We start from the raw sequence: 16,607 nt of genomic DNA, 5'->3' as shown, positions 1-16,607 counted from the left end.
TATCAGGTTCAGCATTTTATCCTACAGACCTTTCCACACAAGGCTCACATTGAAGAAATTGCAAAACAAAATATGATTGTTCAGGAATAATGTTGGAAAGTGTAAAAAATAATTATTAAAATTATTAAACCATTAAATTATTAAAATTATTACTTAATTTTTTAGACATATATAAATAATCATGCAATACAGTATAATAGTCACAAAAACTACTTAAAGGTAATTTCTGAAGTACTAATTTTATTAATGTTGAACTGTTTGAGCTCAGCCCTGAGAGGGATAGTAGACTGATATGGCTGACTGCAATATTTAAAACTTTTTAAAAATGTACACTGGGAACAAGAGATGCTATGTATCCAAGGCATTTTTTTTAACAAGTTAGCAATTAAAGTATTCAGCAGAATTGCCTCTTTAAAAAGTGAGCAACATTCGAGCATTAATTGAATATCAACAACACCTAAAGCATTTATTCTTATATTTTTATACATATGATACATTTTAATTTTTACAAGTTGTTCACAGATATGAAAGTCATAGTCAATTCATTACAGGTATGAATTCCCTGATACTGAAAGCTTGTAATATAAACATTTCTACAATTAACATAAATACATGCTGAAAGAAATAAAAGTCAGAAGAAAATGGGCAGTTGAAGAATGAGCAACCTTGCTGAAAACCAGGATAAATTATACACTTTATGTCTCACGGTCTTAAGACCATCTATCCATTTGACCTTTATCTCATCTATAGTACCCTGGGGGGGGGGGCATTTCTCCCAATATTTACTTTATACAATTCTCTTTCTTTTTTTACGAGCAGCAGAGTTTATTTTATTGTTTTTCATTTATCTATGCAGTCACAAGGGAGAAACAAAATCCACAAAACTGAATGCATTGTTACTATGTATATCTTAAAGCAAATTTTATATTAAATAAATTGTGTTAGCGCAGAATTAGCAACTTAAATGTATCATCTGCAGCAAACAGTTTTATCTATAACCTAAACAAAGAAGGAAGATGAAAACTACTGCCAGATTGACGACACACAAAGGAAAAAGAGGTTTGGTTACTACTAAAGCATCTAGGAAGACTGTAATCAGATTGCCCAAAATTACTCTAATAATAGGCAGCCAAAATGATCTAGCTTTGTATGTGTCTGATATATTACTAGCAACTATTCTGAGAAAACAGCATGAAGTGATGCATTACATTGAATAAAAAAATAAATTTACAATAACATGAAAAAGCATGTTCAAAGTATGGTTTCTCTGCAATGTACTGGTGATGAAATTCCCCTCCCCCAAATAATAATACTTTATCGGTATTAGATAAGATTACAGATTATTATGATTAGGAAATAAAGCATTTTTTTTAAAAAATGATATTTTAAAGGACAGATGACAACTCTCCAGAAAGTATAGTATTTAGAAAATTCACTGCCTTCAGGCACCCATGTGCAAAATCTGTGCAGTTTTCAATATACTTATAAAGTATACTATAGACAAACTTCTTTACAGAATGCCAGCCAAGTGCAAATTCATGTATTTGTTGGTGCCTACGAAGGAAATTAGTAACTATTAAGCTTTGCAATGGGACCCCCACAGACACTGGGTTCCTCTGTTTCATCATAAGAATTGTAAAAAGGCAAATGTATCCAGAACCTTGAAAGTTGGAGTAAATACCTAAAAAAATTCCTATTCTCAGCTTCTGCAATTTGAGATCAAATCAAGATTCACAGGACTCCTCCAAGGGGTGAAGTTGCTATCTTACATTCTAAGAAAAAAATGTAATATCAAAGTCTACCAATCAATCATATGTGGAAAACAGTCTTTGCCTACTATGCCATTATCACAATCCACACAAAATACTCCTAAAGTGTGCAAGACTTCAAGAAGATAATTAAATTAGTTTTCCTTATGAAGTGTTCTCTCCTAGTTAAGAAATACAAACACCAAGGAGCCATGCAAGACTGCAGATTACAAAGTCATTTTCAATGTTATTTTGCACTCTTGTAGATAAATCCATTGCTACATTTTTTGCACCTTTATTTCATCCTATTCCAAGTTTAGAACAATTTAAGTACTAAAATGCAAAATGGCTCAGATTTACTACAAAAAGGAGACCACACTGCTTCAACATTGTGCTTGATCAAGATACTATTTCAGCCAAATTTTTCCTCCCCCCTCAGTTATCAAAAATGTTTCAGTAGATGCCAAGGATGATAATTTTGTACAAATTCACTCAGCCAAGTTAGAGAAATCAACAGGAGGTTGTGAAAGAAGCTCAGTGCAAATAATACTATTAATCAAATATGCTACACAGTAAAGTTATATGGTTATGGTAACCAATAAATATATAAAACAAACATGGAAAAAATTAAGGAGGAATTAGATTCTTCTCTTTATTATTTTCCATCCTTTGTTTCCTAATTCTTTTTTGCTTGATGTATTATGATGGATTACAAAAGAATTATTCAGTTCTAGAATTCAGAAAATAAGTTATAAATTCTGCCAGTCAATGCCTACTAAAGTTTGATTTGCTTCTTGTGCGTGTCCTATTTCTTCTGTGATACTATGCTGTTGCCAGAGTTTTTGAATCTTTTTAAATCTCTCTCTGCACAGATGTAAAGGATTCCCACGCCTAGGGGAGGGGAGGAGAGAAAGAAATAACATACAAATTAATAATATGAAATAATATTATGAAATTCCGTATGTACAGTATGTATTTTCTCCAAACAGCACACACACACATAGAGATAATGTAGCTCAGTGGCCAGAAATGCTCATAATGGCCTAGTTACATGTGAATTTTAGTTACTACATTGTGATCTTACCAATGAACTATTCTCTCTCCCTCCCCGTGATCATTTTATTTACAATGCTATGGCAAAGTATTACTTGGACAGTGTAATTGAAGCCCTTTGAACACTTCAGATGTAGCATAAAAAAATCTGATTTGATGCAGCATCCCAGGTTGCTACTTCTTTTTTCTTTATAGTTAATTATTCATAGCTGGTAGAGTCAGGGGTGACCCAGCCTTCATCTCTAAAAGTCTTGGTCAGTTGATGATCTTACCTGAGATTGCTACTATGAGTGAAAAGAGTCAGACAAACTAAATAAAGTTTCTATGAAGGTGCAATAGCTTCAATTTATGTATTAAGCAGTGCTCCTTGGGCTTTAATCTGCAAGTCTATTTTATAAGGGCAGAACAAGAGTCATTCTGTCATAATCACATAACACATTCAATTCAGCTTCTTTAAAATTATTATTATTACTATTATTATTACTATTATACTTATCCTGCCTTTTTAAATATTATGTTTCATTCAAGTCTGCAGTGTATATACTGGATATACAGAAGCCATGAGCTCAGTGGCCATTTTGATTAGTGCAACAAAAACAGTCCATTTATGTCTCTCACTTCTTCATTTTTGAAAAAAAATTCAATGTGGGAAAAATGAAATTCATCATTTGCGAACAGCATCACTCAGTCTTCATATCAAAAAGCAAATGTTGAAAAACTACCTGAGTCCCTGATCAGTCTCTCCATAGTCATCTAAATAGGGAGGAGCATAGAAGCAACCCTTTGTTTTTCCAGCTAGGAATAGCACTTGACATTCCCGTACTCTGAAGAAAAAGACAGAACAAAGATGGCATCCAATCTCCTAATATTGTCCAATAAATTATTCTATCAACTTCTAGAGACTAGAATTTATCATTTCAGAGTAAACAGGAGGAATGAAACCTTTTGCAAGACCATCTCTCCTTGATCGTTTCTACCCATCCTATCAGATCCATAGGAATGGGCATGCTATAAGTCCTGTCAATTAAAGAGGGCCATTTTATGAGATTCAGGAAATAAGTCTTTTCTGTCATGGTGTCTCTCTGGAACAACATCATTCCCCTGGAGATCAGATTGGCCCCGATCCTGCTGGTCTTTTGCAAGGCCCTAAAGACATGGTTATATTCCTGGGCATAGGACTCAGATTTCGGTTAGACACTACAAGATCATTATGTTATTTGCTATTGCTTTTGTTTTTAGCTGTTGTTAGGTGCTCAGAGTCATCATAATGAGATGGACAGCCATATAAATTGCATAAATAAATACACAGATTTTGTTGCTGAACCTTCTGTCAATGAATGGCTGCACTAGAGGACAGCACCATCAAAGAAGAGTTGCATTATTATTCTTTTCTTACAGTGTGGCAATTTAGCAAAATTGACCACACACAGTCGTATTTTTACCTGAGGAAGATTCCGACTCCAGAGCCACACGTATATGTATGTGCAGTACATGCTCCTACATCTTCTCCCTCTAGCTCTGTTTGACAACAGTAACTCTGAGAACACAACATAGTTCCACAGACAAGGCATAATGTTGGTGCTCTACTTTTATCACCACCTGACTTTGGACACCTTTGAAAGAAACAAAATATTTGGTTAATATAGTGAAACATTAGCTATCATGCTGTACTAAACATACATTCTCCAGTTAAAAGACTATGGCTTAGGTTCAAAGTACTGCAAGTGAAAGCCCACTGCTGCAACAGAAATTTCCCACATCTCTCCCCCCCTCCCATTGTAGCTTCACTGTATCCCTACCCACAAAAGTTGTTTCTGGTTTAGTGATATTTTTATTATTTTATTATTATATACCACCCATCTCCCCCAGAAGGTGACTCTGATATGGAGCAACACAGAATGTGGAAAAGAGAACAGAGCAGCCGAATGGAGAAGAGTAGCAGAAACTGGAGGGTCAGGAGACACCTTATACTTTCTGCTTGAGGAGGATATATCTGGATCCAAACCATTTTTTTTACTAGTTGAACAAAAGGTTAAGTATATAGAAGTAGGCTTGAAGTTCCCAAGGATAAATGTAGGAACTGCTTTATCCTGCCACACTGTTTCAGGCCATTCTTCAGTCTATACCAGGATTATCTACCATTACTTTTCCTGCTTAGTACTTCCAATTATATAGGACTACAGCCATGCTGTCTTTTGGTGGGAGGGAGTGATAGGGCACCAGGTGAAAGAAGGTTCATCTATGGAGAGTCAGCAGCTGTCCATTTATAGTAGTTGGCAATTCTCTTTTTCAAGTCCAACTGTCGATGACCGCTTCAAAGGATTACAAAATTTGTAATTTATCAAGATTTTATTCCAGTAAAAATTAAGTGTCATAATAAAGACTTACGAAAAATTAGAAGCTTGATTGATTAGGCAGCTGTAATCTTCTGGAAGTTCTATTAATTTATTAGAGTCTCGTGGATAGCTGAAATCATAAATGCAAAGTATATCATAAAAAATTCAAAACTGCATATGAAACTGCCCGCAGCATATAAATAGTTTGATCTATTACAGAAAATTGAATTAACTATTAGCTGTATGGTAGCTACATTTACCCAAGAAAAATCTTTAAAACAGTATGACAGTATTACCTATAAATTAGTGAGATAATGTAGTAACTTTTATAAAGAACAATTCTGTTATATAGAACAGATACATCCACCAGTATCCCATCTGGGCCACAGTCCATATTTCAAATCGTGGGATGCTGCTTCCACACAAATATCTAGTTTGGCCCTAAGCATGATAACCACAGTAGGATAATATAAGTAAAGTTGCAGAGTGAAGATGCCTCAATATCTTAAGTTTCCAGAATTTTTGCAATAAATAACAGATTTTTTTTAAAAAATGTTTAAACTCCATTCATAAAGTCTTACAAATAGATGCTACTGAATTAGCTGTGCTTCCATACATATACAGGTGAAACTCAAAAAATTAGAATATCGTGCAAATGTTCATTTATGTCAGTAAGGGAACTCAAAAGGTGAAACCAATATATGAGATAGACGCATTACATGCAAAGCGAGATATGTCAAACCTTACTTTGGTATAATTGTGGCGTACAGCTTATGAAAACCCCAAATTCACAATCTCAGAAAATTAGAATAGTGTGAAAAGGTTCAATATTCTAGGCTCAAAGTGTCCCACTCTAATCAGCTAATGAATCCATAACACCTGCAAAGGGTTCCTGAGCCTTTAAATGGTCTCTCAGGCTGGTTCAGTAGGAATCACAATCATGGGAAAGACTGCTAATCTGACAGTTGTGCAGAAAACCATCATTGACACCCTCCATAAGGAGGGAAAGCCCCAAAAGCTAATTGCAAAAGAAGTTGGATGTTCCCAAAGTGCTGTTTCAAAGCACATCAATAGAAGGTTATGTGGAAGGGAAAAGTGTGGAAGAAAAAGGTGCACAAGCAGCAGGGATGACCGGAGCCTGGAGAGGATTGTCAGGAAAAGGCCATTCAAAAGTGTTGGGGACTTTCACAAGGAGTGGACTGAGGCTGGAGTTAGTGCATCAAGAGCCACCACACACAGACGGATCCTGGACATGGGCTTCAAATGTCGTATTCCTCTTGTCAAGCCGCTCCTGAACAACAAACAACGTCAGAAGCGTCTTACCTGGACTACAGAAAAAAAGAACTGGTCTGTTGCCCAGTGGTCCAAAGTCCTCTTTTCTGATGAGAGCAACTTTTGCATCTCATTTGGGAACCAAGGACCCAGAGTCTGGAGGAAGAATGGAGAGGCACACAATGCACGATGCTTGAAGTCCAGTGTGAAGTTTCCACAGTCTGTGTTGATTTGGGGAGCCATGTCATCTGCTGGTGTTGGTCCACTGTGCTTCATTAAGTCCAGGGTCAACGCAGCCATGTACCAGGAGATATTGGGGCACTTCATGCTTCCTTCCGCAGACGAGCTTTATGGGGATGCTGACTTCATTTTCCAGCAGGACCTGGCACCTGCCCACACTGCCAAAAGTACCAAAACCTGGTTCAATGACCATGGGATTACTGTGCTTGATTGGCCAGCAAACTCGCCTGACCTGAACCCCATAGAGCAGGGGTCGGGAACCTTTTTGTCTGAGAGAGCCATGAACACCACATATTTTAAAATGTAATTCCGTGAGAGCCATACAATATGATGAGGACTCACCCAACAGAGCAGGGGCAGCGGAAGCAGGATGCAAAGCGGTGCACCTGGATCGCATTTGCGTGGGCCGCCGACGGGAGCTAGGCCGAAGCCGGGGCCTCGATTTGCGGCTGCCTGTGGAGGATGATGCAGCTCCAGGCCCATTCGGCCGCGGATGCTGCGGGGCAAGGTGGGGTGAGTCCCAAGCATGCCGGATGCGGATGCGATGCAGAGGAGGGCGTGGCCTGCGCTCGGCGGATAGAAGACGTGTTCTAAGCCTTACCCCGTTATTTTTTTTATTAAAGATTTGGCAGCGAGCCAGATGCAGCCATCAAAAGAGCCACATCTGGCTCGCGAGCCATAGGTTCCCGACCCCTGCCATAGAGAATCTATGGGGCATTGCCAAGAGAAAGATGAGGGACATGAGACCGAACAATGCAGCGGAGCTGAAGGCCGCTATTGAAGCATCCTGGTCTTCCATAACACCTCAGTAGTGCCACAGGCTGATAGCATCCATGCCACGCCGCATTGCGGCAGTCATTGCTGCAAAAGGGGCCCAAACCAAGTACTGAGTACATATGCATGCTTATACTTTGCAGAGGTCCGATATTGTTCTATTTCCAATCCTTGTGTTATTGATGTCATGTAATATTCTAATTTTCTGAGATTGTGAATTTGGGGTTTTCATAAGCTGTACGCCATAATCATCACAATTATACCAAAGTAAGGCTTGACATATCTCGCTTTGCATGTAATGCGTCTATCTCATATATTGGTTTCACCTTTTGAGTTGCCATACTGACATAAATGAACATTTGCATGATATTCTAATTTTTCGAGTTTCACCTGTATTTATAGGATGCAAACATAAATCTTGTGTTAATTCTTATGTATATAATTAGAATAAGTGATTAAATATCTCTCGCCCAATATTTGGAAATACATAAACATAGCAACTGTTTGAATCTTTTTAAACAAATAATTGTTGTTTATTTTCATTTATTTGGTTTTTTAAAAAATTATATATGTACAGCCTACTTTTACACTGAGGCTCAGTAGCATCCCACCCAACCCATTAGCCAGACTCACACTGCTTAGCTTCAATAACTACCAGCTTTGTATTCCTGCTTTTCAACTGTCACACAAACTTCAGTAGCTAAGAAACCCTTACCTTATGGCTTGTCTCTGACCTTGCAGGAATCTTTTTACTTCACTGTTATTACACCAGCTTTAAAAGAAGGTGAAAAAAGACATTACTTTTCATTTCCTCTCAAATAATCAAAGAATCATATACTTTGCTTACCTTAACCTACAACACATGTATGCAAGTAGGCAATTCTGAATATAACCCAGTTTAATGCAAATACTCTTTAAAAAGGCAGTTCATTTTACTGCAGTGAAAATAACACTGAAGAGTTATTTATTTATTTATTCATTCAATTTGTATAGCCATATAGTTATATTCTTCCTCACCATCCAGATCCTTTCCACATCATCAAATGGTAAATAGATGGTGTATAAACTTGTAATGACTGGTCAAGTATCTGTAAGGATACACTATACATTTACGGACTAGAACAGTTCATAAGAATTCTTTATCATTAATTTTCCCCCAGGTATTTGCACTGCTATTGTTTGGTTTTCCCTCTTTCTCTTACATGTCTACCTCACAAATACCATGCAAAATTTGTATATTTAAATAGATATTTGTATATTTAAATGGATAAAATATTGTTCCTACCTTTCTATTAAAGTATTTGTAATTTTGCTGTTCTCTTGAAAAAGGCAAATTAGGTTGTTGGGCAAGGAAAGATAGCTACATAAGTGTTCAAACTGGTTTGCCCCATTGACTGAAAGTAAAAAAAGTATCATTATAATTAGTTACAATTGATATTGACATATTTGCAAAGAATTCTATTATTATATGCTAAATAACACACAGTAATTATTATACAGTGGGGCAAAAAAGTATTTAGTCAGCCACCAATTGTGCAAGTTCTCCCACTTAAAAAGATGAGAGAGGCCTGTAATTTTCATCATAGGTATACCTCAACTATGAGAGACAAAATGGGGAAAAAAAATCCAGAAAATCACATTGTCTGATTTTTAAAGAATTTATTTGCACATCATGGTGGAAAATAAGTATTTGGTCAATATCAAAAGTTCATCTCAATACTTTGTTATATATCCTTTGTTGGCAATGACAGAGGTCAAACATTTTCTGTAAGTCTTCACAAGGTTTTCACACACTGTTGCTGGTATTTTGGCCCATTCCTCCATGCAGATCTCCTCTAGAGCAGTGATGTTTTGGGGCTGTCGCTGGGCAACACGGACTTTCAACTCCCTCCAAAGGTTTGCCATGGGGTTGAGATCTGGAGACTGGCTAGGCCACTCCAGGACCTTGAAATGCTTCTTACGAAGCCACTCCTTCATTGCCTGGGCAGTGTGTTTGGGATCACTGTCATGCTGAAAGACCCAGCCACGTTTCATCTTCAATGCCCTTGCTGATGGAAGGAGGTGTTCACTCAAAATCTCACCATACATGGCCCCATTCATTCTTTCCTTTATACGGATCAGTCGTCCTGGTCCCTTTGCAGAAAAACAGCCCCAAAGCATGATGTTTCCACCCCCATGCTTCACAGTAGGTATGGTGTTCTTTGGATGCAACTCAGCATTCTCTCTCCTCCAAACACAACGAGTTGAGTTTAGACCAAAATGTTCTACTTTGGTTTCATCTGACCATATGACATTCTCCCAATCCTCTTCTGGATCATCCAAATGCTCTCTAGCAAACTTCAGACAGGCCCAGACATGTACTGGCTTAAGCAGGGGGACACGTCTGGCACTGCAGGATTTGAGTCCCTGGCGGCATAGTGTGTTACTGATAGTAGCCTTTGTTACTTTGGTCCCAGCTCTCTGCAGGTCATTCACTAGGTCCCCCCATGTGGTTCTGGGATTTTTGCTCACCGTTCTTGTGATCATTTTGACCCCACAGGGTGAGATCTTGCGTGGAGCCCCAGATCAAGGGAGATTATCAGTGGTCTTGTATGTCTTCCATTTTCTAATTATTGCTCCCACAGTTGATTTCTTCACACCAAGCTGCTTGCCTATTGCAGATTCAGTCTTCCCAGCCTGGTGCAGGTCTACAATTTTGTTTCTGGTGTCCTTCAACAGCTCTTTGATCTTGGCCATAGTGCAGTTTGGAGTGTGACTGTTTGAGGTTGTGGACAGGTGTCTTTTATACTGATAACAAGGTCAAACAGGTGCCATTACTACAGGTAACGAGTGGAGGACAGAGGAGCCTCTTAAAGAAGTAGTTACAGGTCTGTGAGAGCCAGACATCTTGCTTGTTTGTAGGTGACCAAATACTTATTTTCCACCATGATTTGCAAATAAATTCTTTAAAAATCAGACAATGTGATTTTCTGGATTTTTTCCCCCATTTTGTCTCTCATAGTTGAGGTATACCTATGATGAAAATGACAGGCCTCTCTCATCTTTTTAAGTGGGAGAACATGCACAATTGGTGGCTGACTAAATACTTTTTTGCCCCACTGTATGCATAAATCATAACAAAGAAGTAACAGTGGAAACATATAGCCTACTTTAGTTTCCCTACTTCTCCACAAAATTAATGCAAAAAATGTATTCACACTCACACACATACATCATTTGTATTAGAGTTTTCAAGTGATTTACACTAACGTTTTAATGTTTTCACCCCAACTAGACTCCTGTACACCTGAAAAATCAGTTTCAGAAGGCTGGACATTGAGGCAGGGCAATTGGAAAATTGCATTTCTTTTCCTGAATAGTCTGAAGCTATTTCTATTTCTATTTTTTATTTATTTATTTATTTCTATTTTCTATTCAGAAAGCATTATTAGGATTCAAGTCAATATAGCCAACTAAAAAAATACCTTTCAATTCTGGTGGTATGGGAACTCCATTTAAATAGTGGAAAAACATAGCAGAGCACCTCAGAAAAGGCATGATCCCAGTTTTTATATTTTTCCATAGATGCCATCCAGAAGAAATTTCTTTCAAGGCACTAAAAATAAAATCATTTTGCTTTTCACCAAAGAAGATTTCAGGTTTAAAAATTATGGAAAATGCTACATGTATTTAATCTAGATTTGACTCAAGTAGTTGGGAAGGAAATAAAAGTATTTTTATTTCATTGAGCCTGTTTTTAAAAACTACTTGCTTGTCTTATAACTATAAAGTCAAAACCCTTCACAGGCAAGATATATATACATACATGAAATCATTTACATGACAACAGAACTGCACAATGCTGAAAGTGGAGTATCCTTATCATATGCAACCCTGATGAAAGGAAAACGTATGGATGTAAATGGTCTTCTGATGCAGAATTGCAAGTCTAAGCTTCTGCCTATTTTTTTTAATTAAGGCAGCCAGACTAGCAAAGTGATACTTCATGATTTCTAAAGCGTCACAGTAACTGAACATGAGAAATCTTAATACTAATCCCCAAATGCATCTCAACTATAGGCATTCAATTCCCTTATTTTTAAGAAAACATCATGTATCACATCCCTCCAATAATAAGGAGATAATAATTTGTTATCTTCTAAAGTTAATCCTCTAAAGAACTAGTCTGTATTTTTCACCCCAGAAATATCATCTACCTCACCTGAATGCTTAAATAATTATTATTGATAATGTTCTGCATCAGTTGAACTAAGGAAAATGTTATAGTTGACTGAAAGGCTTAAAGTCACTTCATGTAACATCTGGGTTTTGAGGAATCAAAAAATGAATAAGCCTTTCCATCATGTTTTGAAGAAGAATATATAGACAGTCCAATACATAGTGGCAGGGTGTAAGATGCAGGCAGGAACAGGATACAAAGAACGGCACAACCAAGTAGCTGGCATTGTGTACAGGAACATCTGCACAGTGTAAGGGCTAGACCCTCCCAAGTCCAGATGGGAGATTCCACAGAAGGTCGTGGAGAATAACAGGGCTAAGATCCTGTAGGACTTCCAGATAGACAGGCAGGTATTGGCCAATCAACGAGACACCGTGGTAGCAGACAAGGACCAGAAGACAGCAGTGGTGATAGATGTAGCAGTGCCAAGTGACAGTAACATCAGGAGCTGGAGAAGAACCAGGGCCTGAAGGAGGAACTAGAGAGGATGTAGAAAGTATAGGCCAAAGTGGTCCTACTGGTGGTAGGAGCACTCAGGGCTGTGACTCCTAAGCTGGAAGAGTGGCTCCAAAAGATCCCAGAATGACATCAGAGCTCTCTGTCCAGAAGAGCACAGTGCCAGGAACAGCTAAGATAATGTGTAGAACCCTCAAACTCCCAAGTTTGGTAGAGGCCCAAGATTGAGGAAGACACATACCACCCATAGGGGTAAGAGGGGATTTTTATACATAGAAAATATATAGTATTTTTTTCCAACATCAAACAGAATGTTGGGAGGTTGTTGTTTGGGAGATGATCTTTAATATGAGGGAGTTGATGGGGCAAAACAGACTACTTGCAGGGAGACTACTGCAATTTGCTTTATGTAGGGATGTCCTTGAAAATGACTTGGAAGCTACAGCTGGCAGAATTTCAGCTGTCACTTGCTGACCAGCCTTAGTTGTTTTAACAAAATAACACCTGCTCTGTGGGAGTTGCACTTGTTGCCAATAGGCTTCTGGGTCCAATTTAAGGTGCTAATGATCACCTATTAAAACCTTTATAAGCTTGGGCCCTTGTTACTTTGGGGACCATCTTCTCCATGATAAATCTACCTTCACACACTATGTAACAGTGAGAAGATATTCTGGATATCCACCCTGAAAGAAATTAGAGGGCTGGGACCCAGAGACTGAGTTCCTCAGTAGTGGCCCCCTTCTTTTGAAACAGCTTGATGGACATTCAAACCTGCTGTCTCAATTGTGATACAGGGGATAGTCCCATCATTACATATGAAATGAGTTAGCAATTTCCTTTGAAAAGCATCAAATTAAGGATGCATTAACAAAACCATCCTTCAATTTCAGCCTATGTAACATTAAACTGGTAAATCTAATATGATTCATTTGAAATATCTAAGGTAAGATATCCCTCAACATGTCCTGGTGACTACATGGACATGTACACATTATTTTCTTGCCAACAGTACTGGTGTCTTATTCCAGAATTGTTTAATCTAGTCTAGTTTATGGGCCTCCGATTTGCAAGTGTTCTTCTATAGAAGTACTAACCAGGTTCAAACCTAGTTAGTTTTTTGAGTTCAGCCAAATTTGGCTAGGTATTGCCACCTGCTGAACATTTATTCAACCATTCAGATGACTGAATAGAGATGGAAACAATCTGGAATAAATTTATATAGATAAATTTACTTTCACAAGTAAAATGGGTAAGCAGGCTGGGTTTCCTGTAATTGGTGGATGAGTACCTAGAATATGAGTAGTGATTCTATTTTAATTACAAATAACAGTAGGGACACAGGCAGCATTGTCTTATCCCTCTGCTTTATTTGATTGGTTTCAAATCATACCCATTAGTGTAAAGGGAGCAAAATAAGAGGAAACACTTCTCTTTGCCTTCTTCAGTTCTTCTTTTCATACCAAACTTGTATTAAAAATTATTGGCAATGGGATAGACCTGAGAATCTAAACAAGCAAATAATCTTCAAGGCTTGCTAGCCATGTTCCCATTTCACTGGCTCTGAAATAAGATACTAATTCCTTACTTCCCTTTATAATTTTACAGGAGAGCAAAGTTATTATTACACTGAAAACAACAGATAGCTGATTCATTATACTACACAAAAATTAGCATTTTTTGGATAAAAGAATTTACCTACCACATAAATATCTTGGTAAGACTTAATCTAGATTTTTGAAACACTTGGAAACACTGATTGCTCCAGAATATATCAGGCACCTGGTCAGCTAAATCTGGTTGTATGAGGACCAAATCCACATCCAGTGTTATGCAGCACTGCCTTCCAGTAATTCTTAAGTAAGTTCAAAGAGCTTACTTTGATCTTTAAAGGCCAAACAATCTAAAACCAGAATAGTGAAACATTGCTAAACTTAAGAATCTGCTTGCATCCTCTAAGATAATCTGAGAATCAACTGCCGTATCTATTTACCTTAAAAAGGACAAGGGAAAGAAAACAATGGGTAGAAAAACTAGGGTTCAAGCTATCTATTTTACCTTCCCACATACTGGCCAATATGCTTATGTAAAGCAAGAACAGCAGCTTCTTCAACAGCAGAGTTTCCTTGGTCCATGCCATTTTCTTCTGGAAAAGCAAACACGAAATCTAAACTAGCAATGTGCAAACTGCTCCATTTTGATTTTGAAACAACTACTCTAACTAAGGTCAAAAGAGACTCATTTTGAACTTGAAACAGAGCTGCTTTAAGCTCAAAGTTCTTCAGGAACAATCAGAAAAATGTTGGAAAACTTCCAGTAAGCTTGAAATAAACATTCAAAAGTTAAATAGTTTACCTACAACTATTCTTAACCAATTTTATCAGTACAGTTTCAAGAACCAATGAAACTTGATAGAACATATTTATATCTGTCCTATTTCGTACAGCATGGCTTCCATACACCATGAATACAGCTTTTGCCAATTCCTATTCCCATTCAGTTGCTTTCCTGATGTAGTTTATCTTGCCCATTAAACTGACCGTAGGTTTCCCCAATGATGCTTCATTGAAAAGCGCTTCATTCAATTTTGTTTTTGATTCAAGTACATATGTTGAAATACTTTGAAAACAAAATGCTAAATTAAAACTTCTAGTAAGCTTGAAATAAACATTCAAAAGTTATACAGTTATACAGTATATATAGTTTATAAGAATTTTAAATTTGGAATTGAAATAGTGTATATACTGTAACAACAATTTCTGTTTGTAAATTAACAATTGCAGATATTTTACAACAATGAAATATGGGATGAAAATATACAAATAATAAAAAGAAAAGTAAGCCTCAAGGAAAAATAAGCCCCAACCCTCAATTTTCATGTATATGTCATTGCACTGCATTGTTATGATCAATATTTTCTTTGTTCAAAAATGTTTGGTTTTTCTAAAGTAAACCTAAACCAGACTTCAATGTACATTTCCCATTAAACTTATTTTAATCCTGATTTTCCTGCACAAAATTCAGCATAACTTTGACAGTATATATTACCTGTGGATGAGGTAAGTATTATTTGCACAATATGTGCCATAGTGACAAGGTAGAAGATATGAATATCTCCTGTACCAAGGCTAACTCCTGAAAAGTCCTGACAGTGTATAGCAGGGAAAGACAACACCAAGCATACCTGTAGATAAAGGGGAAAATTGTAAGTGATGAAAGGGAAAGTATGTACATGCTTGCAAGACAACCCTTCCCAGCATTAAGCAATTCATGGGAGCAGTTTTGAACTGCTACTACGAAAAAGGAAATTTGACACCCAGAAGTTCTGGACTATATACAAACGTTGATCTACCTTCAAGATTTTTTGTGAGCTGTATGCTTAATAAAACAACTTGCTAAATCAATTTATATTTAATAAAACATCTTGCTAAACATATTTTGCACATGCTTCCACAGTAGTGCTATTACAATTTTTAGTCACTCACCAATAAATGAAACATATCGATATCAAGAATGCACGGAAGATTTCCACTTTTTTCATTAGGCACCAGTGCTGGATGTTTAAAATAAAAAAAATGATTAATGACAAAAGCTAAATAACTAATTAAGTCATTTATCCAGGTTTCGAAATTTCATAAGCTTCAGAATATATCTGATAGATTTTTAAATGGGGGTCACAATTGCCAAAATAATTGGTTTATAGTATAAAAGACCACAGCAACAGAGAATAATAATTTCCATTATTTTCATCCTCAAATTCAGATTCCAGTTCTCCATTGGAAATGTCAGCTAGCAAAACTAGGAAAAACTTCTACTTAATATACTGGAAAACTGTCACTAATATAGTATTGGGAAAGTATGTGCAGTATTTGGATCTGAAGTAGGTAAGGATGCTTTGGATCTGGCATGAGCACACTGTGGTACCTGTCAAGCACTCCTTAAAGGAGCGGTTTCTTTTCCAAGGCTTGTGCATGATCATCTGCACAGAACTGCACAAGTTCTCATTTGGAACCTTCTAAAACTTATATTGTTTTGCCAGAAGACCTGGCCCCAACTATGCCACTTGATCACGCATGAATTGAACCCCTTCAGTTCCTAAGACTGATGCAATTAATCCAAAAGAAAAATAACCACATACTGAGGCAAATTGGATAAGGAAGGTTGATTATGTAAATTCACAGATATCCACTTGAAAAACTTCATGTCTTTCATTGTGTCCTTGGTCATTCACACACATGGATGAGTGGCAAGCTTCTTAACTGGTGAAGGGTCTCATCAGCATAAAGTGATCAGAGAGGATGGCCCTTCCGTAGATTTCATCTCTCTGACAGCAGAGATTCTGTCTATATTGCTGAATGAAGATTGGAGGACTGAGCCCATGGGGTCAACTGATAACTTCAGTAGGAGAATACTCCAGAAGAAGGCTGCTGAGGCTGCTATTGCTCTTGTGGAGAACAGATCAGAAGGGCATAAAAACAAACTGAAGGACTTTGGTGGGAGCTGCTCCTAATT

The 16,607-nt window shown here is 37.3% G+C and overlaps 1 protein-coding gene across 3 annotated transcripts in view; it reads right to left on the bottom strand.

The window, feature by feature from the left end:
- Window positions 1–220: 220 nt before the first annotated feature.
- The window catches only part of UBR2 (ubiquitin protein ligase E3 component n-recognin 2), a 79,142-nt gene continuing 62,755 nt past the window's right edge, over window positions 221–16,607 (bottom strand). For 2 of the 3 annotated variants that reach the window (XM_088147387.1, XM_088147383.1), the window contains exons 38-47: window positions 15,581–15,648; window positions 15,144–15,279; window positions 14,154–14,241; window positions 10,888–11,018; window positions 8,709–8,817; window positions 8,139–8,195; window positions 5,190–5,267; window positions 4,244–4,414; window positions 3,524–3,625; window positions 221–2,639 (exon numbers count right to left, since the gene is read on the bottom strand). In XM_088147387.1, coding sequence (XP_088003513.1) covers window positions 2,498–2,639; window positions 3,524–3,625; window positions 4,244–4,414; window positions 5,190–5,267; window positions 8,139–8,195; window positions 8,709–8,817; window positions 10,888–11,018; window positions 14,154–14,241; window positions 15,144–15,279; window positions 15,581–15,648 — 1,082 coding nt within the window. In that variant the 3' untranslated portion in view covers window positions 221–2,497. Of the gene's footprint in view, window positions 2,640–3,523; window positions 3,626–4,243; window positions 4,415–5,189; window positions 5,268–6,460; window positions 6,808–8,138; window positions 8,196–8,708; window positions 8,818–10,887; window positions 11,019–14,153; window positions 14,242–15,143; window positions 15,280–15,580; window positions 15,649–16,607 lie in introns of those variants that run through there. The other variant, XR_015797337.1, reaches the window with a different exon arrangement.

Source organism: Python bivittatus, unplaced genomic scaffold (genome assembly GCF_059951505.1).
Source record: "Python bivittatus isolate LINGU-HERP-01145 unplaced genomic scaffold, Pbiv_v1 ctg000020_np1212, whole genome shotgun sequence".
In the NCBI taxonomy this organism is placed as follows: domain Eukaryota; kingdom Metazoa; phylum Chordata; class Lepidosauria; order Squamata; family Pythonidae; genus Python; species Python bivittatus.
This window is presented reverse-complemented; position numbering and strand designations above follow the sequence as displayed.